General features: G+C 43.1%; 1 protein-coding gene across 40 annotated transcripts in view; it reads right to left on the bottom strand.

The window, feature by feature from the left end:
- LOC101788067 (alcohol dehydrogenase 1-like) overlaps positions 1-26,898 on the bottom strand; it is a 202,296-nt gene that overhangs the window by 90,633 nt on the left and 84,765 nt on the right. For 19 of the 40 annotated variants that reach the window (XR_010045835.1, XR_010045834.1, XR_010045833.1 and 16 more), the window contains 2 exons: positions 21,476-21,560; positions 13,461-13,578 (listed from right to left, as the gene is read on the bottom strand). The exons of 2 other annotated variants lie outside the window; for them this stretch is intronic. Coding sequence is in view for 29 of the 38 variants with exons in the window: in XM_063243991.1 (XP_063100061.1) it covers positions 13,461-13,562 (102 nt within the window). In the remaining 9 variants the exon portion in view is untranslated. Of the gene's footprint in view, positions 1-13,370; positions 13,638-18,238; positions 18,361-21,475; positions 21,561-26,898 lie in introns of those variants that run through there. 19 more of the 40 variants (XM_063243976.1, XM_063243972.1, XM_063243973.1 and 16 more) reach the window with 8 other exon arrangements.

The raw sequence follows: 26,898 nt of genomic DNA on the forward strand, positions 1-26,898 counted from the left end.
ATATCCTAGGGACACTCCAGAGAAAATGGGAGCCTTTCCTCAGCCTCCCTGTAAAAGAGAGCACAGATAGAATCCTCTGGTTCTAAGGTGAGCAAAGAAATTGCATGATGGAACAAATCCTAAGTCTGTCTGTGCACTACGCTTTGCAGTTTACCATGTGATTTAATATCTGGTACTTTTTAGATCCTTCTTCCATCATGGAGAGAATGCCAGCGAGAGACTTGATACTCACTTTACAGAAGGGGCCCTGAGGGTTCAGGAAAATGTAGGGGTTATCCAGGGTTGTGCCCATTAAGGATGCAGAGGAAACTCTTTAAGATGAAGTAATTGAGCACTGCATCAAGAGTTTAGGATGTCTACCAGATTATTCTGAGCTCTAGTCCTTGACCCCTTGGGTGGTTTAGTGACTGACTCTGGGAAGACCACTTGGATTTTCTGGCCCTCAAGGTCCTCACTGAAATGAGAAAAACTCTCTCCTCACAGAACTGCTATGAGAATTGAACGAACTTCTGCACACAGTTTCTTAGCAAGAGTCCTAGACCGGCAAAAGTACTCAGTAAACATTTTGAAAGTGTAGAAGTACAGTGAGAAAGGCAGATGGCCTGCATCACAGGAGGGTGAGGAGCCACCTATGTCTTCCTGAGGTTGTATGACCAGGAAGATGTCTTGTAAGAGGTAACGGGAAGTGCTGAAATGGGTGGGAATGAAAATGAATGAGGAAGTGCAAGCAGAGGTGAGATGAGCAGCTGGAGCTGAGGGAGGCCAGGCCACAGAGGCTGCCTCTGCCAGGCTCAGATCCTAGGCGCTGAGGGGCCCCCAAGAACATCAAGTAGGGAGCAGCATCATTGAAGGAATCTCTCTGAAGTCTTGATGTAAAGAGGATGAGATGAGGCAAGAAGATCTGACGCACCGAAGGGAGCTGCAGAAATCCAGGGAGAAAGAAAGGGTGGAAGCCTGGCTGGGCTGTGAGATGCAGATGGAGGAAAAGGGTTTAGGAGTCAATTCGGCACTAGATAATGTGGGGGTGGCTGTGAGATAAAGGTGGCATCACAGCTGATGGACTGGGGGGGGGGATAACACAGCTGCTGGCTAAGACCAAGAATACAAGAGCAGTTGGCTGGGTTCTGTGTGCCCAGGGGCACCCGGGTGGAAACATGCATGTGTTGGGGGCTGCTTAGGGCTGGAGACAGGGATTTGGAAGTCACAGGCTTAGAAGGGTGGATGGAGATGGGTCACTGAATGAAAATGTAAAGGTAAAGAAAATTGAGAGGGATCCGGAAAGTGACTCTGGAGAACAAGTCGGGGGGAGAAACAAGAAATGAGGGAAGGTCTGGGAGAAATGATGGGGAAGGACAAAGCAGACCATTATGCTCAGCATCTTGGAGACTGGAGCTATTCAGCCTCTAACATTGTGAGAATTCTCTCTGGCTAATTAAGCAGAAAAGGAATTCTCTTAGGATATTAGGACTCTCAGGGTCTTCAGGAGAGCCACTTAATCTGGCTTGGGGGCCTCACAGCTAGAAATAACTCTCAAACCATACTGTAGGACTATTGTGGAGATACCACACTACAGCCTGTAGACAGACACTTCAGCTTAGGAGTGACAGTGCCTGGACCCTGGGTACCACCACAAGGACATTTGCCTCAGTCTGTGGACTCCATGTGATGCCTGCTTTTTTGGTGTGTCGCTAACTTCTGAATTAAAACCTCACACTCCTGTGATTGGTAGACCCAGAAATGTGTTGTGACGTAGCTGCAAAGAAGACTGGGAAATTACATTTCTTGACTTCTTCCCCGAGAAACCTAAACCTTTAAAGCAGAAAATTACCCTAAACTAAAGAAAGACATGCTGTGGTGTCAAATGGTCAAAATGTTTTAAAACTTAGAGTGGGCAAAGAGATCCAAGATAGCGAGAGCTGGAAGCTGTCCTCTGCCTTTGGCAGTTAGGAGGTCTTGCTCTCCAAGTTGTTTATCTATTGTAGTCTACCTCTTGCCACAGGCTTTGAGGCAGCATGAATTTGAAACCCAAGGGAAGCTGCACATAAGCTAGAAAGCACCCACAGGAAAGGGGCTTGATTGCACTGGACTCTAACAGTTGAGCCCTGAAGCCCACAAAATGTCCTTGTTTTGAGAGGGGCCTGGGCCAGAAGCTGGTGCGTAGAGATCTAAGAAGATTCTAGCAAACACATTGGGTAAGGGAAAAGGAAAAATAAAAAACCTAGCATCCTTCTCCCATTCCTGGGGTAGACAGAAGACTTTTCTCTTTGACTAGAACATGGGTAGCACCTGAGCTTTGGATGGTAACTTTTCTTGAATGAAGAGAGAGTCAGGGAAACAACATAGTTTCCCATTCCATGGGCACAAAATCCCCAGTGTCTACCAGAGACTGAACCCAGAGGAAGAGCTTGCAAAATGTTTTTAGAGCTAGTGAGCATGTTGTATGCCTGAACATTTGCGGGCCACCACAGAAGAGCAGGTAGACAGGATGCTATCTCTGAGCTGGAAGGACAGGCTGTGTCTCCTGCTGGTCAAATGTCACAGGCAGTCTGAGGAGTGCTAGAGTGGAGATTTGTGTGCAGAGATACTGAGGCAATGAGAAGGAACTGTGGAACTGGGGGGAGGGGCTTGGCTGGGAGGTCTGGCACAGAAGGTGATGGAGAGTGAGTGGGCACCATGGCTGTCAGAGCATGCAGCAGCATTTGCTAAGGCACAACATGAGTTAGGAGAGAATATGCTTTTTAGAGCCAGGGTGAGAGCTGGGACCTATACAAAGCCAGGCAGAGTGATTGGAAAAAATGTAATAGAGGTTCTGGATTGGTTCAGAGATGCTGGGGAGCAAGGAGTTCAGGCAGGGGCACTTTGTAGGGTGGCCTGGATTGGCAGTGTATACAAGCCCGTGATATGGGATCCCCCCAAGTATCAGTGGGAACTGTGGGGTCATGGGTGTTGGGTGTCTAGGCCCAGTCCTTCTGGCCCAGGAATGCCCCCAGAGCCTGCTGGATGCCCTCATTATGCCCCTCACATGGTGAGGAGAGACATGAGTAGCAATGCAGCTGCCTCCTGCTGATGTGCTGAGCACCGGGCAAACCACATGAGATCCCATCTCATGCATAATGTGCATCCGAGAACAAAATTAGACTGAGAAGTAAATGGAGCCTAAAATTTCCAAAGCATTTTTCATCAAGAAGCCACTTGACTGCATGTTCTAATTCTTGGCATCCTCCTGCCCAGTGAGGTTCATTTTGGTGGAGAAGGTTAGAGTAGGATGGGCTTGGGGTGGGAGGGGACTGGAACGTAGAGGTGGAGGAGTGGAGAGACCCAGTTTGTCTGTGGATTGTCTCCATATGGTTCCTTCTTCCTTGTGATGTGGTTTTGGTCTCAAACAACCCTAGGGAGAAGGCCCTATCCTCCCCATTTTGGAGAAAAGGAAACTGAGGGATAAAAATTAAGTAATCTGCCTGAAGTCATGTACACAGTCTACAGACTGCTTGCGTGGAGTACTGCGTGTTCGGCTTTAAAGCTCAAGCCAGTGCCACCTTGGCTTGCATGATTCAGTGTTTCCCTTTTTCTTTTTCACAAGAAGGATCTGCCTTCCCCCTCCTTCCTCCTTCTCTACTTCCAAAGCTCAGGAGGCCTATTAGGCAAGATGAAAGAACACTAGTAAGCAGAGCGATAGTCCCATTTGGTTGATATGTAAAGTGAGGTTCAATGAAGTGTGGTTATTTGCTGGTAGCACAGAGGGAGAAATTCAGTGGTGAATTGTGTGACATCTGGTTCCTGTTTCCTCCCACCTGGTCCTGTCCACTGGGTTCAAGAAGGTACCAGACATCATGTCGGCTTCACACCAGGACGCTGACATACTTAGATCTGCTCAAAAAGTGAGCGTTCTGTTTTGCTGCATCAAGGAGTTGCTGCTCTGGACCACTGGAAGGAAAAGACTGAGAGCCCACTTCTTGAGCATGATGGTGTTCTGTGAAGAAAGGGAAGAGGCAGGAAAGGAGTAAAGAAGGATAATTGGATGAGGCTGAACAGTAGCTTAGGACCTAAGCCTGGCTGTGCACAGATCCCTGGACAGGATGCTGCCCCAGTGGCTGGTTTCGACCTGCAGAGCTAGAAAAGCAAATTGCCAAGAAAACTTTTGTTTGGATAGAAACTTCCTAGAAGCTTTATATACATTAATTGGAAGTAATGTTCACTGGTTGAGAATGTGGGGTTCAGAGGAAACTCTGAACCCCCTGGACTGAGCTTTGACATCCATTGGCCTGTGGTGGATCCTGATTCTGTGGTTCTCACACCTCTGCAAAGGTAGCTGATAAGCCCAGCCTAGTGCTCCTTTCTTACACCCCAGTCACTGCCCCACCAAGCTTCTCCCCATGCCTATGCCTGTGCCTGTGCCTGTGCCTGTGCCTGTGCATGGGTGTGTGTCTGGGCCTGTGCCTGTGCCTGGGCCTGGGCCTGAGCCTGGGCCTGCACCAAGGAAGCTCAGACTCGTTCCTAAGAGCATCTTCCCATCAGGCCTTAAACCCTGGAGCAATGGAAGGCAGCCAGTCAGATCTCTGCACATCTACCTCCTCTTGCTCCGCCAACACCTTCTCTGGTACCTCTTGAAGGAACCCTGCCACTGGGGGCACGGCCTGGTACCTCCTCCTCCAGGAAGGCTGCAGTCCAACTGCAGGAACAGAACCTCAGGTCTTCTTTTTGCTGCATGTTAGGATGAAGACCTTAGGGAGAGGCTTTTGATTCTTTGAACAAAAAACTTTCCCCATTGTGGGTACCAAGAGTTTGAGGAACCAGAAAATCGATCCCAGGCCAACCTGACTCCTACACTTGACCCCTTATGATGTTTCCTGTTCAAAAGGCCATCAACCCTGTACTGTATGAAAAGTTTTCACTTCTCTGATCCCATGTGGGAGTCCTGATGGCCCATGAAGGAGGAATGGGAGTGCTGACTGGGTGTGTTTTACAAGAGAAAGTGAGAACCACAACCATAAGTGGCTTGAAATCAAGAGCCTGAGCTATACTTGGGCTCTCAGAAGCAGCCAGTAATTCTATACAATAGTTGTGCCCTAGTACCTGACCCTTCTTCTCTGAGAAAGGAGGGTTAAGAGCAGTGGGCTGCCGCTTTGGCATCCTGCAGCACCAGCCCAGTAGTGAGATGTAATATATGTTTTCTGCAGCACATTAGTTTGCTGTGCACCCTGGGAAGTACCTACTTGGGGTGGGCTTGGTTTTCCCTGGCAAGCAGCAAACCTGCCCCAGCCCTCCTCTCCCATGGGGGCCTCCCTGACAGTTGGTTACTAATATTGGCTTCATTATTTGATTTGGGAAAACAATCAGGGATGGGAGCCAGTGTTGCACAAAACCAGCTTTGTCTCTCTGGCCTTCCTTGGATCCTGGCCTGACTCTGTGACTCTGTGACACACAAATTTGGCCAGAGGACCAGAAGTTAGAATGGGAACACCCTGAGTCCCTTTACAAATGATGAGAATCCTATTAGAGGCTTAGACATTTACCTATTGACATTTTTGTTAGAATGGATGAGCTGTCACTTCTCATACCTTTGTAGCATTTTCTAATCTCCCCTCAGGTGTGTGGCCTTGAAAGAAAATGTTCAGAGAGGGGAGAAGAGGGCATGCCTCTAGCACAATAAGAAAGTAGAAGGCTTTCTGATTTCCAGGTCCCAGCTGGCTGTGCCTCAGCAGTCTTTGGACTTGGTGCTGCATCCCTGGAACTTTTTCCTTGAAAGGTCCTCTCATCACACTAGGCACATCCTGAATTCGAGCCTGCAAGGAGTCTTGATCAGGCAAACCTGGTGGTGAGGAGCACCAGCTAATGGCATTTCTAATCCTGCCCCTATTGGGTCATGTTCTGCCTATGCAACCTTGGGTATATTTTTAAACCTCTCTCATTTTAGCTGCCTACTTTGTAGCTTGGAAGTAAAAGTAGACCTAGCTAACATTTGGGAGCATTTGCATGGGCCACTCACCTTTTTAAGTGCTTCAGTGCAGCTATGTCTTAAGGCCTTTTTGACAGTGCAAGGAGGTGCGGCTGTTGGTAGCATTTTATAGGTGAGAGAGCTGAGGTTTGCCCAGGTTTACAAGATGGTTGATGATTTTAATCTATGCAGCCAGGTGCTGGATTTTGTCCTCTTAATCCCTAGGCTCTGCCTCCCAATAACAGTACTAATAATGCCTGGTGACTAAAAGTTGGACAGGACATCTGGCAACAGGAAGGAATCAAGCAGTGCCACTGCTGCTGTCCATCCTCGGGTGCACTCCCAGTGGCATAGCACTCCTTACTTCTGATCTCCTCAGCTTTCACTGACCCATCTTCATAGGATCCGCGCAGGTCCTGCAGCTGGGAGAAGTGGTGCACAAGCCAAGGGACGCAGGAGGGAGTGCTGAGAGCTGAGGGGGAGAGCAGTAAGGGAGGGTCCCATGAGAGCCATCCAGGTGTGCTGGTAGCATTGTCTCAGTCTTCTTATTACCCCACCAGCAAGGACCTGTCACCCCTGCCCTCTTAGACAGCTGAGGAGAGGAAGGCAGTCACTTGACAAGGTCAAGCAACTGGTAAGTGCCAGAGTTTGAGCCTTGGGAAGCAGACTCTACAGCCCTTGCATTTAGCTGAGTGTGGGCTTTGTCATGTAAGCAGCGGAGAGCCTTGGAAGGCTTCTGACAGCAGCCTGATGTGAATAGCACTTTCAAGATGTGTCTGACTGTGCTTTTGGACTGGACTAAGGGTGACTGCAGACCTAGGAAATCGCAGTCGACAAGCGGCTTTACAGAGTATACTCGCTGAGCTAGCCCAAGTGCTAGGAGCCTCATTAAATTAATGCTACCCACCAGCCTATGAGGAAGATAGGGCTCTGTGCATTTTTTAAATGTGAACACTGAGACACAGAGAGGCCAAACAACTTGTTCAAAAATCACACAGCTAGCAAATATGCAGCCAGGATCTTAATAGAGGTGGACAGCCCTGGGGCCCATGTTCCTGTTATGCCACATTGTCTCCTTTTTTTTACAAAGATGTAATGTCCCCAAATCCAGGCTACATCACAAGTACTGTATGCTTTCTCTGTACTTGTTTATTCATTCAACTGTTTTTCATTTAGCATCCACTGATTTCATGTAGAATATTTCCCTCAGGAGGTGAACTTCCCCAGCCATTAGATTGGAGAAGCCTGTTTTGTGTTGGCAGCCTCTATCCAGGATGAACAAGAATGCTAAGAAAACATGTGGAACTGCTGTCTGCCCTGGGTATGGAGCACTGACTGGGTAACACACAATTTTCAGACCACACCTGGACTCTGATTCTGAACCATCACATGGCAAAGTTGTTTGATGTTCTCCAGCCAATTGGGAGATGGCATAGTGCAGTGACCAGGAGTAGGGTGGAGATGGGTCATGGCCAGCAGTCTCAGTGTCTCCTGGGGACCACTGGACTGAAAAGGATGATTGGGATTTTCTAATTATAATTACATGGTTTGAGCAGAAACGAGTTGTTATACCAACTTCTTGGATAAGAGTTGTACATAATTATGGTAGAGGACCATGTGTCACTTTCTCTGATACAGAACGAAGCCTTTAGAGATCTGTGCTGCCATCACATGTCCAGACTAATGGACTTCCCTGAGTCTGTTTGTGTTGTTTTCTATCTCTGTCCTTGTGTCTCATACTTTTCTTAATGTCAGCTTGTCTGGCTTTTAGAACTTTTTCCTGGACTTTGCTTTTTTTTTTTTTTTTTTTTTTTTAATGAAGTAGAGGTCTGGGAATCTAAGCTACTGAGCTTATGTGCAAACCATGTGCAAATGAAGATCAGGCTTGCCAGTGTTGGTGCCAGAGGAGACTCTGGTACGCACTTTATGTCTACTTTTGGCTCTCTGTAGCCAGACCGAGATGGATGCATGGTGCATTTCAGACAGGCAGAGCAGGCCTCTGCTCAGGCTTAGGTGCTAGCCTAGCAGAAGCCTGGTGGGACCTTGATCTTTGAATATGCAGCTTGGCCATGGGGCTCCTGGTGTCATGACTCTGTCCTGGAAAACAAAGTGACAGCCCTGGCCAAAGATCAAGGGACAGGAAATAACCTCACTCCCCCAGCATCTTGGATTCATATCATCTCCTCTTTTTGAGTATGAGTGAACCCTTAAGGCACAGATTCTTCTTGGTTCATAAGAAGTTAATTTAAAATCATAATGTTAATTTTGAATAGAAGGTAATGCATACATGTGGTTAAATATTCAAACTGTACAGAAAAAAATATGAAATGAAACATAAATATCCTTTCCCTAGCCTCAGGACTCTAAGGATCCCAGGTTCTCCTCAGGATGAATAATGTCTTGCATGCACCTCAGGGACATTTTAGTGATCTTTTTAGCTCATAAATTTTAACCATATTTTTACTAGTGCACATAGGATCACACTATGCACAATATTCTTCAGCACATTGTTTATTTGTTTAGTAAAATATGCAGTCTCCATGTTCAAATCTACCTCATTGCTTTTCAACACAATGTAATAATTTTCCACTGTAGGGATGTATCATAATTTACTTTTTCTATCCATTACAACCAGCAGCTGGATTGCTTAAGACATCCCACTGAATATAAATCTTGGTGTACTTTCCTGTGTATTAGCAAAAATAGAGTATTAAAAGTAGAATTGCTGGTCAAAAGGTAGGTGCATTTTGTATTTCATGATTCACCTATTGAAACAGAGTATATGGTCTGTGGGAGAGGCTGCAGTACAGGCTGTGAAGTCAGAATTTCTGTACACATCCAGCTCTACCTCTTACGAGCTGGGTACACTGTCTGTAAATGGGGCATTGTGAAGATATGTATCTTCAAGAGGTTGTGATACTTAAATAAGATGCACTTTGAACAGTTAATTATGTAAATGGCAGTTCCTGTTGAGATTATCATTACCATTATCTATCTCTGGGTCCTCTGAAGCACTCACCATGGTGCTTAGAACCTAGATGTCAGATAATACCAGAATGAGTGGAGGAATGCAAGAATGAGTGAAGACAGGAGCTAGCCATGGTGTCCTGGCAGTTCTCCTGCTGTAAATACTGCCTTCCTCCTGTTCCTGGTCAAGCACCTTTCTGGTAGGAAGGCGTAGAGCCATCAGCACAGTGCAGCTGCCTTGCGGCCTTGATAATTTAACCCTGCTTTTGTCTGTTTTTGTGTGGGTGTGGGTGTGTTGAATCAGCAGTCACCAGTTCTTGGAAGATCATGCAACAAATGTACATGAAAATATGGACTGAGGCCCCCAGTATCTGCTCTAAAATGCCAGGCAGGTGAAATACAAGCATGTTCTGTATACTGAGATGGGACTGGATTGTGATAGGTCTCTGTGACTGTGAGGAAATAAGATGAGGTCTCTTTAAAGAAGGGAGGAAAGGGTAGATGATGGTATAATAGACTAAGCTCTCAGATTTGTCTTCCTGACTCTACAAATCCAGATTAGATCTTTAGCCATGCCAAATAGAGACACAAGTGGTTCAAGGTAGGAATTGAGTAATTTGAGCAAAATAAATTTAGAGTTCTTGTTTCTAACTCAGTGACCTCACCCAGGCTAAAGGCTGGTCAACCTGTTGTGAAGAGCCTGCCAGAACTGTGGTGAGGACTGGAAGGGGTGCATCTGCAGGTAGCCTGTCCACTCTCTGCAGCAGAGGTAGGTGGCTGTTACAGCGGGCACTGGTGGGAGTCCAGGGTGGCGCAAACTAGTCACTTCAAAGTCAGGGAGAAAGAAATAGAAGGAAGAGGCAGGACCCCCAGACCTCTTTAAGGGCACAACCCAGGGTCCTAAGGCTGTCCTACTGCTGCCCACTTATTCACAGGGACACTTATCCAAACCCTAGCATAACCCTGCATAAATATAAAATGGTCAGTCTATAAAATTAGATGTAATTTCATTTGTTAGTGAGGAAATCTATAAAAAGACAAAACAGCTTCTAAGAGTATTTGATAAAGTTTTTTTTAACTTGTGATATATTGGGAAAAGTTGATTCAAAATATTAGAATAAGATTATGAGACTAGAAACAATATTGCTTAACAATATTGCTGATCTGAAGAAATTGCAGCCCAAACTTCTGGAGTTCTTTTTCAAACCTAATAGGAATCTACACATGAACCTGTAGCTCCCCAGCTTCTGAGCTCTAGTTAAATAGCAAGGAGCATGCCCAGCACAGGTCTGCACTGAGCACTGCCCCACGGTGTTCTAGGCCTCTACTTCTTGTTTAAATTGTGCTTCTTATCTTGCAAAAGGTTTGGTGGGGTTCTATCATGGTGAGAAGTGGTCCCTTGGGGAGGTGGCATGCAGAAGCAGAAGTGTTTGAAGTTCTGAGGAAACCTATGAACCAAGACAGAAGAGGGTGCATTGCCTTTGGAGCCTCGCTGAGTCCAGAGTGGACCATGGGCAAGACAGGGACAGAGAGCCTGGGAAGGATGACTTGGAGTAGTGCCCATAAGGAGGGAATGAAGAGAGACAAGGAGTGTGTGGGGGGGGCACTGACAGAGCACAAAGGAGGTGGAACTGCCACCCACAAGATGAAAAAGAGGGCAGAAAGTTTAGGTTGGCCCCCTGGGAGCTGGCTATGTCCCTGCCTGTTTCCCAGAGCCACCTCCCTGCTCACTGACTCCCTGCAGTGTCATTCCACCCTGCAGGCTGCTCACCTGCTTGGGAGGTACAAGGGCACCAAGCAGAGCTCAGATCCTCAGCCAGGCCTGGCAGTGGTGGAAGGAGATGCTGCCAGCAGGGTGGTTCAAATTGGATTTGAAAGCTTTGAAAATAAATAATAGTGGGAACTGGGTAGTCTGGAGGCTAATTTGGGGAATTCAAACATTTGGCTTTTAATGTATTTTTTTAAAAAAATGGATGAATTACTCACATTCACATAGTTGAGATTCTCATATATCAGAGAACTAAATGAAAACCTGATTTCATCTTTTAAAAGCTAGCCAGAGCTGAGAAGGGCCTGCTCTCCTAGGGCAGGCACCAGGCCCCTGCTCACATAGGTCCCTGTTTAGCAGATGGCCTGTGGCAGTGGCCTGCAGACCAGCAGCCCTGCCTACTTTAAGATGCTCCTTTCATGAAGCCATGGAAAGAGGATGTTTCCTTAGCCTCCTGTCCCCAGGGTTCAGTGCAGGTGCTCTCAGGAATCAGATGCTGCATACAGGAGTTCAAGGCATGGCAGGTTCTTCAGATCCACTGAGTAGCCAGCAGCAGCCCCCTCTCCATCAGCAAGGAGAGGAAGATGATGCTGCTGTGCTAAGAACTGGAAACAATCTCTAGAGACTACCTGTCCCACTGCTTGAGTGTTCAGGTGGGAATATCAGGGCCCAGAAAGGAGGCAGTGTTTGTGCAAGGTTGAACAGCAAGTCACTGCTGCCTGTGATATTCAGGCTTCCTGGGTGTTGAGTCCCCAGCAGATCTGATCCCTGGATTGTGAAGGACTTTGTCTTTCTCAGCCAGCTCCTCCATGTTCCCACATGATGTGGGCCTTGTGCACAGAGGCTTCAGTCCTCTGAGCAAAACCTCCCACCCAGGGCTGTCAAGGCCAGAGCCCTGTCCAGCCATCAAAACATGGCCACCTTCCTACTGCCACCGCCACAACAGCTCATTCACAGTAATTAATGGCCTCTCAAGTGGGTGATTTCTCCTCCCTCTCACTCACCACACAGTCAGGTAGGCAAGGGGAATGTGGTTGGTGCCTCTGGTAATCAAAATGAAGGGTTTTTGTACTGTCCAGATAATGAATTCTGCAAGGGTTTGAAGTGAGGGGCTAAGGGGTCTCCATGTCATGTGTCAGAGTGACAACCTCGAGGGGTTAATTACTGCCATTTTGTTTCCAAGCTGGTAACAAAGTGAGATAAGTTCATTATGAGCTAAATTTGAAGTTAATTGGATACACACACACACACACACACACACACACACACACACGCCCCATTAGTGCACATGCAGCCAGCTTATCTAGAAATGGGGTGCATGGAAGACAAAAAGTTGCATCTAGGAAAGAATTGATAAATCAGGCCCAGTTGTAATTGGAGTTCATGAAAAGGTATTTTCTGAGATGTTGGTGAGGGAGAACCATAATTCCGTCAAATGAGCAGAATCAACACCACTTGATTAATGTCATCTTGGCAGATGCTTCCTAAGCACTTGTTATGTCTTGGGCCAAGAGAAGAGAGGGAGGGATGGGAGTAGATGTTCATGTCTCGGAACATCCAGCAACAGGAGTGGACAAATGACCCATGTGTTGGAGGAATGTGGCAGACCTGGTGCCGGAATTCCTGGGTTTGGATGTGGCTCCATTTCTTACCAACTGTGGTAACATGGGCAGATGTTTAATCTGTGTAGATTTTAGTCATCACATCTATAAAATGGGGATAATAATAGAACTTGTTTTATAGAGCTGTTGAGGTTGAGTCAGTATCTACAAAGCACAATAAATAGTATTTGGAATCCAGCTCTGTGTTTGAGCCATGAGGCATCCATTAAGTGTTACAAAACTGTTAGCCATCATTCTTATTATCATCGGTGTGACATGGGGCACATTGATAGCCTGGCACCTTCATTCCCTCTTCTGTCAGATGGGCATAATACCAACAGACACCTAGTGATTCTATTCATCTTTTGAACTCCCCAAATGCATATATCTCCAGGGGTCAATAGGCTGTTTTTGCCTCTTTCTTACTGTTGTTCTTCCAAAGCTTTCAGTGAGTCCTTAACAGAACCTGACCTTGGACATCACTGAGGGCTCTGACCTGTTATCATGTGGACAATGGAAATTTACTGTAGAGGTCTAGGGAAGTCAGTGTTTAGCTCCCAGGTTCACTTGCCCAGACTTTGGCCTCCTGATGTATAGCTGCCTAGTATTCCATGGTGCACATTGTTGGCAAATTCCCTGTGTTTGACATGTAGATATTTGCTGATATTTTATGGTTTTAGATAGTGCTGCTGCAGTGAAAAACCTTGTGTATTTATATTTGATATTGTTGAAGATGTATGCATCTTAAGATGTAAGTCTGTAGAAGCAGGATTGCTTATTCAAGGGGTAAATGCATGTATTTTTTCAATGCTGCCAAATTCCCCATGTTAATTTGCAATTCCAGTATATAATGAAATTAAATTTCTTTTCAAATAATTTAAGGATATATAATTTAAGCATATCATGAATATGAAGAGGGAGGGGGAAGGAGACAGACAGAGAGAGACAGAGACAGAGAGAGAGAGAGAGAGAGAGAGAGAGAGAGAGAGAGAGAGAGAGAGAGAGAGAACCAAAGTATATATACACTTTAGGGAAGAAAAAACTTGTATACATATTTTAACTCTAAATTTATTGAGATATCATCAGATTAATAAATTACCTTTGGCCTCTGCAATTACACCTTAATGCTCAAAGTGGAGGCCGTTAGCTTCCAGGCATTTATTAGTATGGTGAGTTGCTGCTTGGGTACCTTGGTCACTGAGATTGCTGCACTCGCTTTTCCAGCTTCTTCCCTAGGGTCTGGCAGAGCAGTGGAGTTCCATGATGTTTGACATCCTCCAGGGTTCCCCATATGAGGGTTGTTCCATCTGTTGAAAAAACATTCTATTTTCCTTTTCCTGGAGTGTGTATGCTTTGTTGGTGGAGTCTATATATGGAAAGAGTAAGGGTTTATATTCATGTACTTTGCCCATTTTTCTGCAACATTATTTTTGGTCTTTCCCTTCAATTTTTGTAAGTTCATGATACATGGGAATAATGATCCTTTATCTATGGTATATGCCTCAAGTAATTTCTCCCAATTTGTTGTTCACCATCTGTCATTTGACTTGTGTATTATTTTTATCAGCTAAACTTTTTTTTTTTTTTGAATTTAAAAGGAAAAAGAGAATAAAACAAAAGAAAACAAAGTGGTGTAAGGGTACAAGTAATACAGAAAGAACTACAAAATAAACAGTAATAAATCACAGGTTAATAGATTACACATTATAAGTGGACATTCAAACACCTGAACGGTTTTGTTACATGTCAACTGCTTTTTATAGCATCCTTTTCCCCATAAAAATAAATCTATGCAGCTTAAAAACGTATTTAACATTATATCATTCCAGTGTGATTGGTGTCAGATTACTATTTCTTTTTCAAGATGATGGTGATAATAGATGGCAATTTTTCAAATAGTAGAATTACTGGAATATAATTCATGTGCCATAAAATTCATCCTTTTCAAGTGTACATACAATTCAGTAGTTTTTAGTATGACAAATTTGTACAGCTGCTGCCAGTCACTTTGGGATACTTCCTAACACAGCTCAAAGGGAGCCACATCCACTATCAGCCCCTTTTCCTACTGTCTGGTACCCCAATTCTCTGATGACCACGAATCTACTTTTTGTCTGAAGACTTGCCTATTCTGGATGTTTTACATGAATAGATTCATACTTTTGTTGCTATGTGTGATTGGCTTTTTTCACTCAGCATAATCATTTCAAGTTTATTCATGTTGTAGCATGTGCTAATATTTTATACCTTGATATTGGCAAATATTCTGTATTCTTTATCCACTAATAAGATGATGGGAATTTCAGCAGTGTCCACTTCTTGGCTGTTATAAACAAAGCTGCTATGAACATTCGAGTATCAGAGTTTGTGTGGACATTTGGTCTCATTCTCTTGGGATACACATAGGAATAAAAATGCTGGGTCGTATGATAACTCTACATTTCATCTTTTGACAGCTACTGTTCTTTTCCAGAGTGGCTGCACCATTTTGTATTCCTACTGGCAATGTGTTAGGGTCCCGATTTTCTCATCTTTGCAAAGATTTTTCTAATCTAGCTTCTTTATTATAATCATTGTAGTGAGTGTGATGTTTCATTGTGGTTTTGACTTGTATTTCCCTATTGACTGATGACATTGAATATCTTTTCATGTGCTCACTGACCATTTCATTTATTCTTCCAATCCTTTGCTCATTTTAACTTGGTTTGTTAGCCTTTTTATTATAAGCTATAGGAGAACCTTATATATTCTAGGTACAAGTGCTTTATCAGATGCACACTTTGTAAATGTTTTCTCCTGTTTTGTGGGTCATCATTTTACTTTTCTAAGTGCCCTTTGAAGCACAAAAGGCTTTCCATGAGTTCGATTCCTTTTTCTTTGTTGTTGTCATACCTAAGAAACCAATGCCTAACCCAAAATCATGAATATTCATGCCTTATTTTCCTTCTAATAATTTTATAGTTTTAGGGCTTACATTTAAGTCTTTGATCCATTTTTCTTTAATTTTTACAAGAGTGTGCACTGGAGTTTGCAGCATCATAGAAAGTTTTTCTATCAGGATTATGCTAATTTGGTGAAATGGATTAGGAAGAGTTTCCTGGACTTATATATCCTAGGAAAGTTTAATAACAGGAGTATATGTCCTTTAAAAGATTTGCCCCAAACAAAAACAATAAAAAAACTTAGCCAAGAAGCTAAGTGCATGAGACACTTGTTATTTAAAAGGCATTTTATTCACTTTCTTCCAAGGTTATTGGGCTGTTATTTTTGTGTTTTGAGACAAAGTCTCATCAGATAGTCCAGGCTGAGCTTGAACTTGCTTTATAGCCCAGGCTGTCTTCCACTCTGTGGCAATCCTCCTGCATCAGCACCCCGGAGTGCTGGAATTCCAGGCATGTGCCACCATGCCCAGCTCTGAGCTTATTTTATTACTTGTTCTTGAGTTGATTTTGATAACATAGTTTCCAGATAAAGTACTGTGGAGTATATGTTCTCTTTTTTATATTGTCTCATCTGTATTTCTGGTTTGTATCTTCTCATTTGGGCCTCTTTTACAAATTTTGATCTATGTTTATTGGTCTTTTCAAATAACGATTCTTGATTGTATTTATTCTGTCTGCTTTTCTGTTTACCCAATTCCTTATTTTTTGCTTTTTCTTTATCAAGTCCTTCCTCTTTCCTTCCCTTTCCTGGATTCATTTTATTGCTTTTTTATCTAGCTTTCTAAGTCAAGTGCTTTGGTGAGGCTCTAAGTTTCTGAACCTTTGCTTGAGGGATCAAGGTTTTAAGGTCTGTGTTACAATAGAGGAAACTGTTGACCAAACACCCTGCTACCAAAACCAAAGGACAGCCCTTGCTAAAGAAGAACCCATTGCCAAGGACCAGGAGAACTGTATGCCAGGCCCAGCCTGGCCTCAGCTCAGCTCAGCCCTCAGGGGCAAGCTGCACTGCCCTCCCAGGCCATCTTCTCCTGGGTGCCTGGGAAGCACGTGACCTTTGCATGGGCAGCTCCCTCCATGTTCCACCAGGCAGGCCTGTGTCTCCCTCTTTGATGCCTGTACCCCAACTCCCTTACCCATAAAATCTTGCAGTTGAGTTTTATTCTGCAAGATGGAGCCAACAAGTAATAGTGCCACTCTCCCTGCTGACAGGCAGTAAAGCATCTGGACCTGCAGCCAGAGCAGAGACAGTTCCACAAGCAAGGCAGTAGAGTGCAGGGTCAAGGAACATGGCTTGGATGTTGGATGACTCCTCTTTGCATCTCTGTTGGGCAGTGTGCAGCCTGAACAAGTCTTATTTTGTTGTAAAGAGAAAATAGTAACAGCACCTCAGGACAGGATTGTTGAGGTTTGAGGGATTTAACCATTGAAAACACCCAGGGGAGGTGGGGATTTAGCTCAGAGGCATAGTCACCTGCCTTGTAAGCAGGCGGTGGTGAGTTGGATCCCTGGTACAGGTAAAAATGAAAAAGAAAAAAAGAAAAAAACTCAGGACAGGGTCTGGTGTTTTATGATTCCTGTGTAAATGTTCCTAATTTGCAGTTGTTGTTGTTGTTGTTGTCCTCATCAGCAATGTGAGCCTGGGGCTGGGGCCAGGTGGGAGATGCTCCGCTGGTTGGTGAAGGAGCAGCTCATCAAAGCAGCCCTGCCACTGGCTGTCCTTCAACCTGTCCACAGTCTGGCCACTGAGACCTCAGGTCTTAGTGCTTAGACTGTGATCAGGCTGCTTCCTCATATACCATTAGGATCCCTGACTCTCTCCCTGCAGCTGCTCTGATGGAGGCTGTGAACATGAGTACCCTACCACCACCACTATAGTGCTCTGAAGTCAGAGGAGGGTCTGGCTGATGTTAGGAAATTTGAACAGAGAGGCAACCTCTCTGCTCTGTCTCTGTGGGAACTGAGTCCATTGCTCCCTTGTTTTATGTTAGGAATCAGTTTTTCCATCTGCAAAATGGAAACAGGGCTTGGGGCCAGAAAGCTCTCCTCTCCCACTTTTTGCCCTGATCCCTCAGCATGGCTGAAGGGGAGAGTTATGGGCTCCTAAAAGCTCCACCTTCTCTAACAGGACCACTTCTCCATTCACTTAGCAAACCTTTTAGGCTTACTGTATTCTGGCCTGATCCCTAGAGATAAAGTGGTGCTACCAATGGCTGTGGGTGTTGGGTTGGCAGAACATAAAAAGGGAGGCCGAGGAGGACTAGTTACAATAAGCTTCTTTAATGCACCTTGTGAGCAGAGTCAGTTCTGCTGACTTGATTTTCCTATTTCAACGATGCTCTCGTGAAAAGTCAGAACAGCTGTAGTGCATGCTGGTCATGGGGAAGAACTGAGGGCTCCCAGACCTGCATCCTGGGGCATTTGCTCCCCTGTAAATGCCTCAGGTGGGGGCATGAGTCAGAGCACCTTGTCCAAAGCTGGGGAGGTGGTGAGCAGGAAGAAGGCTCCTTCTGCTCCTTCACTAAACAAAGGACAGCTCTGGGACCAGGTAGGAAGATGTCAGTGAGGGGCCAGGGCTGAGGCAGAGGATTGAGGCAGGGATGCCCCTCCCTTCTGCTGGCTGTCCAAAGGGCAAGGGGGCAGTTCGGTCTTTTGAAGGCAGTGCTATCAGAAGCTTCTTGGTGGCTGCGGAGCTGTCCAAGTTGTGCTGGAGTAGAGTGCCCTGGTGTTTTCCAGGAGCTTTGCAGTTCCACCTTCCTGGTTTCAGAGCAGAGCCTTGGCTTGCTTCTGGGTATGTGGAGCTGGCAGGGCTGGCAGTGTATGTGTGAGCGTGGGCTTGCACAAGCAGTGGGGCAGAGCCACATTGGCACTTAGCATCTGCACATGACAAGTGGCTGGCTGCAGATACTCACCCTATGATTTGTTGCTTTGATTTCTTAAGCTGAAACTTGGCAAGCATGACCCTCCCTGGATACCCTCCACGGGACACCTTACCCCCTCTATACAGGGCAGCTACTCAGCACCTTACCTGACAGGGATGGTGCCTGTTGAATTTGCACTATCTGCTCTCCTCAGCAGGCAGTGGATGGAGTTCTATGTGGGGGAATCCTGCCAACAGCCCAGTGACCCCTCGGGTTCTCAGAAGCAGGCCTGAGTGAGTCAAAGGGAGATCTGCTCAGCTTCTTCCCTGCAGCTGAGTGTGCAGTGAGTGACATTTTGAATTTCAACAGAAAACTTCTTTGAAGCTGGGGCCAGCAAAGTTGGAGCAGAGGAGAACGTGGCCACTCAAAAATTTAGCCAAGTACTTCAAAAAGGAGCCAAGTAATTCATCCTAGGCCAATAGGAAGCACGACTTGAGGAATTCCCAGAAATAGAAAATTCCCTCTTTCCCTGCAAAAGTGAAAAATACTGCTTTGGGAAGAGAGCCCCAGGCAATCCAGCTTAGTAATGCCTACTAGGAAAGTCTTTCCTGAAGCTCAGCCTTCTGGGTACTCGCAGACCTCTGCAACCATAATGCAAGGAGTGCCCCCTACTGTTTGAGCTGGCAGCAGACCTTAGCATCATCTGAATGCAAGAGTTAGGAGGCTTTCCATCTTTCAGATGGCCCAGGATGCCAGGCAGTGTGTCCTGAGAGGCAGAGTGAAGTAGAGAGGCTGAAGCTAAAATCACAGTGGAGATGTCAGGAAGTTGGCGATGCGAGAAATCTAAATGTCAGCTAGGGAAAGCAGCATACTGAATTTGGGAAAAGCAGAAAGCAAGCATTCTATTATCTGGAACAAGACAACACAGTGCTGAAAATCCTGTAAGCAAAAACAGGGAAAAGAAAGGAAGGACATCCAAACTGCAAATGAGCAAGTCAGATTGTGACTGTGCACGGCATGGTCTTGTATATAGAAAACCTGACTGGAGTAGAAACACCTAGAACAAATAAATTTGGCAACTTTGACTTTAGCCACAAAAGTTGAAATATGAAAACTAGTAGCCATTCTATATGCCACTAGCAAATTATCTGAAATAGAAATCAAGATAGTAATCTCATTTACAACAGCTACAAAATATAACTAGGAATAATTTTCATGAAAGAGGATATCTGTAATAAAATTTTTTGATGGAAAGTTGAACCTGCAAGTTCATTGTGAACTCAAAATAATGAAGAAATGGAAATAACCTGTATCCATCAGCTGATAGATGGTTCAGGCAGCACAGGAACACAGTGGAATATTATTTAGTCATAAAAAGAATGGTATGTTACTGTTTGTGATATCATGCATGGAAACAGAGAACATTAGTTTAAGTGAAATAAGGCAGACGGAAAGATAGCTGCTTCATGATCTTATTCCTCTGTTGCCTGTGAAAAAGTTTATGTTGAACTTGTGAACAGAGTACTGGTTACCAGGTATGGGCAACTAGGAAGGAGAACGGGTGAAGGTTGACCAGTGGGTCCTCAGTAGACAATAATTTTATTTACATAATTAGTTTTTGTACACTCCTACACAATAGTGATTATAGAGTATGTACTGCGTACTTCAAAAAGCTTCAAGAGAGGGTTTTAAATGATTTTAGCATAAGAAGTGAGTGACGGGGTATATTTATTTTGATTTCAGTATTATGCAGTTTATACACTTGTCAAACATCACATGGTTTCCCATTAATAGGTACAAGTTTTGTTTTTATCTATCAGTTCGAAAGTAAGTTTACTGGGCTGCCAATGTAGCTCAGTGGTACAGCGCCTGCCTGGCAAGCATGAGGTCTTGAGTTTGATTTCTGGTACCAGAACAAAACAACAACAAAGAAAATAAATCTACTGAAAGATGCCTCCAAATTAAAAAGGCATTAACTGTGCTTAGGTTTCTCCATGTCTTAGATGTCACTGACCATGTCTCACATGTGCCTCCTTATCTCCCAGACCACTGCTGATTGTGAGGACAGTTATCTCACCTGTATTTTACCTCCAATTCCTCTGTAGTTTGAGTGCCTATAAACAAAAGTCTGGAAGAATCTGAAGTGGTAGGCAAGTCGGTCTGAGGGAGTACAAGGCCCAGTCATCCTTTCTCATTAACCGTGCTATTTTTACCTATTGAGGCTTGCCTGTGGCAATGGTGGATGGTGGCCTGGATGGCATGTCCAGAGGTGTCTGATGTGTCCAGAGCCATGCTCTCTTATTGAAAGTACTCAGGGCTTTGTCAGGCCTGGGAGGGTGGGGAGTGGGGTGTGCACAGAGAAAGTTTCCATTGAGTTGGAATTCTGTGTCAGAGCCCGGGGAGGCTGAGGGTTTCTTGCCAGTGGGTAAGTGTGCAAAGGGCCTGGCAATAATACAGAGTGTCTTGGAAGTCAGAACGGTGCCCGAAAAAAATGTCAGTGGGAGGCTGAAGAAACAGCCAGGGAGTACACTCTCCCTACCAGCATCTAAAGAAGACTTTGATCTTAACTAAAGTAGATAATTAAATACAATCAGCTTATTTGCCTGGCAAACCATACCTTAGCTACGTGGGATTTTCTGTGGTTATGAAAAGTAAGCCTGAATACTATCAATATATACAAAAGGTACATCAAATAAATTTGCAAGGAAACCCGTTTCTTTCCATCTGATTCACAGTTGCCATCTGTGTTTCAGGAATGTGTCGTGAGGCGTAAGACTTTAAATGAATCTCACTCAGGGCAGTGATGGCTGAGAATGGGCGGCAATGGTAAGGCAGAAATGCCACCTCCTTGGGCACAGTCCCGGTAACAGACACACAGCAGTGGCAGGAGAGGTGCTGGTGTTTCAGGGAGGCTGGTGAGAGGTGGGAGAATCTCTGAGCTGAGTTTAGGGTTAAGAAGGCGGGTGTATGGTGATGGAGTGGCCAGGGGAGCAGCAGCTTTCAGGGACCTGAGCCTGGCTTGAGCTGGGTGTGTGTGGCCCTGCTGCTGCTGGTGTGGCCAGGTCTTACAGAATCATGGTGTGCACATTGCAAGAGAAACAAAGGAAATGTATTGGTTGAATTTTTCAGGTGTTTCTATTGCAAATATTTGAAAACATGTCTTTTTAAGACTTTTTGCAAATTCCAAAGTCATGTTCCTTGTAGAGGTTAAGGAAAATATACTTGTTTTTGGTACCAAAATAATTTTTTTTTCCTTTAAGCAATCTATTTGCATGATAGTAGGAACCTGATTTTCAATTCAGATTTTTCTCACATGCCTTGATCATCAGAAGCCTTGAATAGATTTAAGACATACTGTCCTATTTCTTAAAATAAAACAAAAAAACCGAGACAGTTCTACTCACAGCTGAATTCCACAACTCTGTTGTTTCAGCTCAGTTTAGGTAGTCTTTAAAAATACATTTCATTGCTCAAATTTCACGTTCAATGCTGTGAAACAAAGTAAAATGAGATCATTTTGTTATCTTAGCTAACAACAGTAACACCTCCAAAATCATTTTAACAAGGGATAATTGTGACAGGATATCATATCTGAAAAGTATTTTTGGTATTTATTCTTAACAGCTTCCTTTAATATCTCATTTTTTGCTGTACATGTCACAATTTTTTTTTTGCTGTACATGTCACAAAATTTTGAAGCCATCTTCCAGTAAATATTAGGACCTACCTAATCAGTATATTCTAGCATGTAACAAATTCTCTGTTCTTTACCATTATGGTGAAGACTAGCTATTGATTATACTAAACTCATCTTGTATATTTAAAGATTGCATTATTATAGGGAAAAATAAAAATAACTTAATATATGATTATTATTTACTTAACAAATATTGGCATAACATTTTTACAAATAAGTATGTACCTAGTAACAGCTAGTTCCATCTAAACTATTCCATTAAATCACTCCTAGAATTTAGTACTAAAATCCAAAACTGAAATTTAGCTAAAAATGTTACTAAGACATTTATTGTAAATTATAACATTTCTACAAGCTAAATTTCTTTTAAGTGGTACAAGACAGTTTCATTAAAATGCATTTAAGTGGTAAAAGATAGTTTCATCAAATTAGAACCTAGCGTGTTAGCTGCTAGGATTTTGGAGATGAATAATTATAATAAAGAGATTAGTTTTTCTTAGTAGTCATTGGCATAAGAGCTTCACTGGATAATACACATCTTTTCTTTGTTTATTCATCTATTCAGCCAGTTAGTTAGTTCTGCAGAAGTTTAGACCCAGGGCCTTTGCATTAAGCTATATCCTCACCCCTTTTAAAAAAACTTTTGTCCTCTAAATTAGCAAAGTCAGGATTGGAACTTGGCTTGCTCTTGCTGCAGCTCGCCAGAGTGCTAGGATTACAGATGTGCATCATCACCTCCAGCTCATGCTTCTTCCTGTCCTCTGAACTGTACTTACACGCAACTCCTGTCCTTATTCAAACATCATTCTAAAGTAATTTAGAGTCAAAACAAAGGAAAAGTCAAATAATATAGACCAGTACACTGATAAAAGGCTGTTTGGACACTATAACAAAGGCAGAAATAAGCCTTTACTAATGCACAGAAGCACTGTTTGTGGAAGATGAAACTCAGAAAAAGGTTAAATGACCAGTGAGTGCCAAGCCCAGCCTGTTTAGCTGCCGCACCTGGCCACAGGTCTGCAGAGGAGGAGCTGGGCAGATCTGGGGTGCCCTCACTGGCCTCTCTGCGTGTCTGGAGGACTGTGGATATCTCTGCAACCAGGGAGGGTCCACAGGTTCCCGAAGCACTGCGGCCTGTGGTGAGTACCCTAACCCGGCTGCGATTGAAGAACTGTGGAGCTTCCAAGGGGCAGGTGGGCGCACAGTGTCCCTGAGGCCCAGCTTGTCTAGAACTGCGGAGTTCTGAGCAGGCAGAGGAGGGCCACTGGTTCTGTAGGCCTAATGGCTTGGAGTAGCGCGGCGCCAGAGTCCCAGTAGCTCCAAACATAGAAGGGGATTTTCAACAGATCCTGAGGAAGCTTTCAAGTAACACTTGAAACACAGAAATATAGGAAAATGACAAAACGAAAGACCAAATTACAACCTCAAACCTCCAGCCCATCTCAAGAAACCCTAGGAGCGATGTATATAGAAGAAAATATATCCCATCCACCTCATATATCGGACACAATAGCCACTGAAATTGACAAGCAACTCCAGGAAGCTTTAAAGAAATTCAAACTCGAAATAATCTCCTAGATAAAAGAAGAAATGATAAAAGAAATGAAAGAGATTCTAAATATATCTAAAGAAAACACAGATAAAAAATTGGAGGAACTAAACAAAAAGATAGAATCCCTAGACGAGCAATATAAGAAACAAACAGAATACATAATGCAGATGCACAGAGATATACAGGAAATAAAAAACTCCACTGAAAGTTGTAAAAACCGCCTTAATGAAAGTGAAGATAGAATTTCAGACCTTGAAGACAGGATTGCAGCTAGTGAACAGGAAAGGAAAGATCTTTTGAAAATAACAAGGAACCAGGAAACAACAATTCAACAACTGCAAGACGATGCAAAGAAGAATAACATAAGAATGATAGGGATTAATGAAAGAGAGGGAGACAACATGAAGGATGTCAGGAGGATATTTAGAGAAGTAATAGCTGAAAATTTCCCAAGCATGAGATCAGAAACCAACATCAGGATCAGTGAAGCATATAGAACTCCAAACAGTCATAACCAAAATAAAACTACACCCAGACATATAATAGTCACCATCCCAGAAATCCAACACAAGAATAGATTATTAAAAGCTGTCAGAGAGAAAAGACAAATCACTTATAAAGGAAAACCTATCAGAATCACAGCAGACTTCTCAGCACAAACGATAAAGTCAAGAAGAGCATGGAGTGAAGTATTCCAGATCCTAAAGCAAAATGATTTCCAACCAAGACACATATATCCTGCAAAACTATCATTCAAAATAGATGGTGCAATACGATACTTCCATGACAAAGAACAGCTGAAAAACTTCATGAACACCAAACCAACCCTGCAAAAAATATTGAAAGACAGTTTAGATACACAAAGGAAAAAACCACTAAGCAAAGCAAATAATTAAACAGAACCGAAAGATAAAGATGCAACAGCAGAGAGATAACATTCCTACAATTAACCAGCATTTAACAGTAATAACCATTAATGTAAATGGTCTCAATGCACCAATCAAAAGAAACAGACTAGCAGAATGGATCAAGAAACAAAATCCAACCATATGCTGTTTACAGGAAACCCATCTAACCCAGAAAGATACTCACAGACTGAAAGTCAAAGGATGGAAAACAATTCTCCATGCAGCAGGAATCCAAAAAAAGGCAGGAGTAGCCATTCTGTTTGCAGACAACGTGAACTTTAAACCAACAATGACCATAAAGGACAAAGAAGATCACTACATACTCGTAAGAGGAAAACTCCAAGAGGAAGAGATAACTATCTTAAATATATACGCACCAAACTCCAGAGCACCCAGTTATATAAAACAATTATTAACAGAAATGAAAACTCAAATTATCAGTAACACAATTGTAACAGGAGACCTTAATACACCACTGACACCAAGGGACAGATCAACCAGACAGAAAATGAGCAAAGAAATAACAGAACTGAATCACACCTGTGAACAAATGGTTTTGATAGACATATACAGAATGTTCCACCCAACAACATCAGAATACACATTCTTCTCAGCAGTACATGGATCATTTTCTAAAATAGACCATATATTAGCTCACAGAACATATTTAAGCAAATGCAAAAGAGTTGAAATCATCCCTTGCATATTATCGGATCATAGCGCTCTCAAATTAGAAATTAATGACAAAGGATACTGCAAAAATTCCGCAAACACATGGAAACTAAATAACACAGTCTTGAGTAATCAGTGGGTCACAGAAGAAATTAAAGAAGAAATTAAACAATACCTAAAAGAAAATGAAAATGCAGATACAACTTACCGGAATCTGTGGGATGCAATGAAAGCCATTCTGAGAGGAAAATTTATTGCACTGAGTTCCCACATCAGGAAAACAGAACGAATACAAGTAAATAACTTGATGCTACACCTCAAACAGCTAGAAAAAGAAGAGCAAGTCAAGCCCAAAGCCAAAAGAAGAGAGGAAATTATAAGAATCAGAGCAGAAATCAATGCAATAGAGACTAAGAAAACAATCCAAAGAATCAACGAATCAAAGAGTTGGTTCTTTGAAAGAATAAATAAAATCGATAAGCCCCTAGCCAACCTTATTAAAAAAAGGAAAGAAAAAGCTCAAATTCATGCAATAAGAAATGAAAAAGGAGAAATCACTACAGACCCAATAGAAATACAGAGGATCATCAACACCTATTTTGAAAACCTCTACTCTCAAAAGTTTGATAACACAGAAGAAATAGACAGATTCTTAGAAGCATATGAAATACCAAAGCTAGATCAAGAGGATATAAAACTGTTGAATAACCCAATCTCTGCTAATGAAATTGAGAATGTAATTGGGTCCTTGCCCACCAAGAAGAGCCCAGGCCCAAATGGATTCACTGCAGAATTCTACAAGAAATATAAAGAAGACCTAATGCCGACACTCCTCAAACTATTCAATGAAATTGAAAGGGAAGCAATCCTTCCTAAGTCATTCCTGGAAGCAAATATTACTCTAGTACCAAAACCTGAGAAAGACCCAACTATAAAAGAGAACTATAGACCGATCTCCCTAATGAACACAGATGCAAAAATCCTCAATAAAATATTGGCAAATAGGATCCAGCAAATCATCAAGAAGATTATACACCATGACCAGGTGGGATTCATCCCAGGAATGCAAGGATGGTTCAACATACACAAATCAATAAATGTAATCCACCATATCAATAAAGCCAAAAATAAGAATCACATGATCATCTCTATAGATGCAGAAAAAGCCTTCGATAAGGTCCAACACTTATTCATGATAAGAACTTTACAGAAAATTGGAATAAATGGTCTTTACCTCAATATAATAAAGGCCATTTATGACAAACCAACAGCCAGCATCATACTAAATGGCCAAAAATTGAAAGCCTTTACTTTAAAATCGGGTACAAGACAAGGATGTCCTTTATCACCACTCCTATTTAATATAGTACTGGAAGTACTAGCCAGAGCAATTAGGCAAGAAAGAGAAATAAAAGGGGTAAAGATAGGAAAAGAAGAAGTTAAATTATCATTGTTTGCAGATGACATGATACTCTACATAGAAGACCCCCTAAACTCCATTGAAATACTCTTAGATACAATAAATAAATTCAGTAATGTGGCTGGATACAAAATCAATACTCAGAAATCAATAGCATTCCTATACACGAACAACAAAATTACAGAGAGGGAAATAAGAGAAGCTGGGCTATTCACATTAGCAAGCAAAAAAATGAAATATTTAGGAATTACTCTTACGAAAGAAGTGAAAGACTTATACAGTGAAAATTATAATACACTGAAAAAGGAAATTGAAGATGATCTCAGAAAATAGAAAGACATCCCTTGCTCATGGATAGGAAGAACAAACATTGTGAAAATGGCCATTCTCCCAAAACTGTTATACAGATTCAATGCAATCCCAATAGAAATACCATCAACATACCTTATAGATCTAGAGAAATCACTCCTAAATTTCATCTGGAACCAGAAGAGACCTAGAATCGCAAAGGCAATTCTAAGCAGCAAAGACAAAGCAAGAGGCATCACAATCCCTGACTTGAAGTTATACTACAAAGC

The sequence above is a fragment of the Cavia porcellus genome, unplaced genomic scaffold (assembly GCF_034190915.1).
Source record: "Cavia porcellus strain 051 isolate PalLab524CR breed Dunkin Hartley unplaced genomic scaffold, mCavPor4.1 scaffold_42, whole genome shotgun sequence".
NCBI classification, from domain to species: domain Eukaryota; kingdom Metazoa; phylum Chordata; class Mammalia; order Rodentia; family Caviidae; genus Cavia; species Cavia porcellus.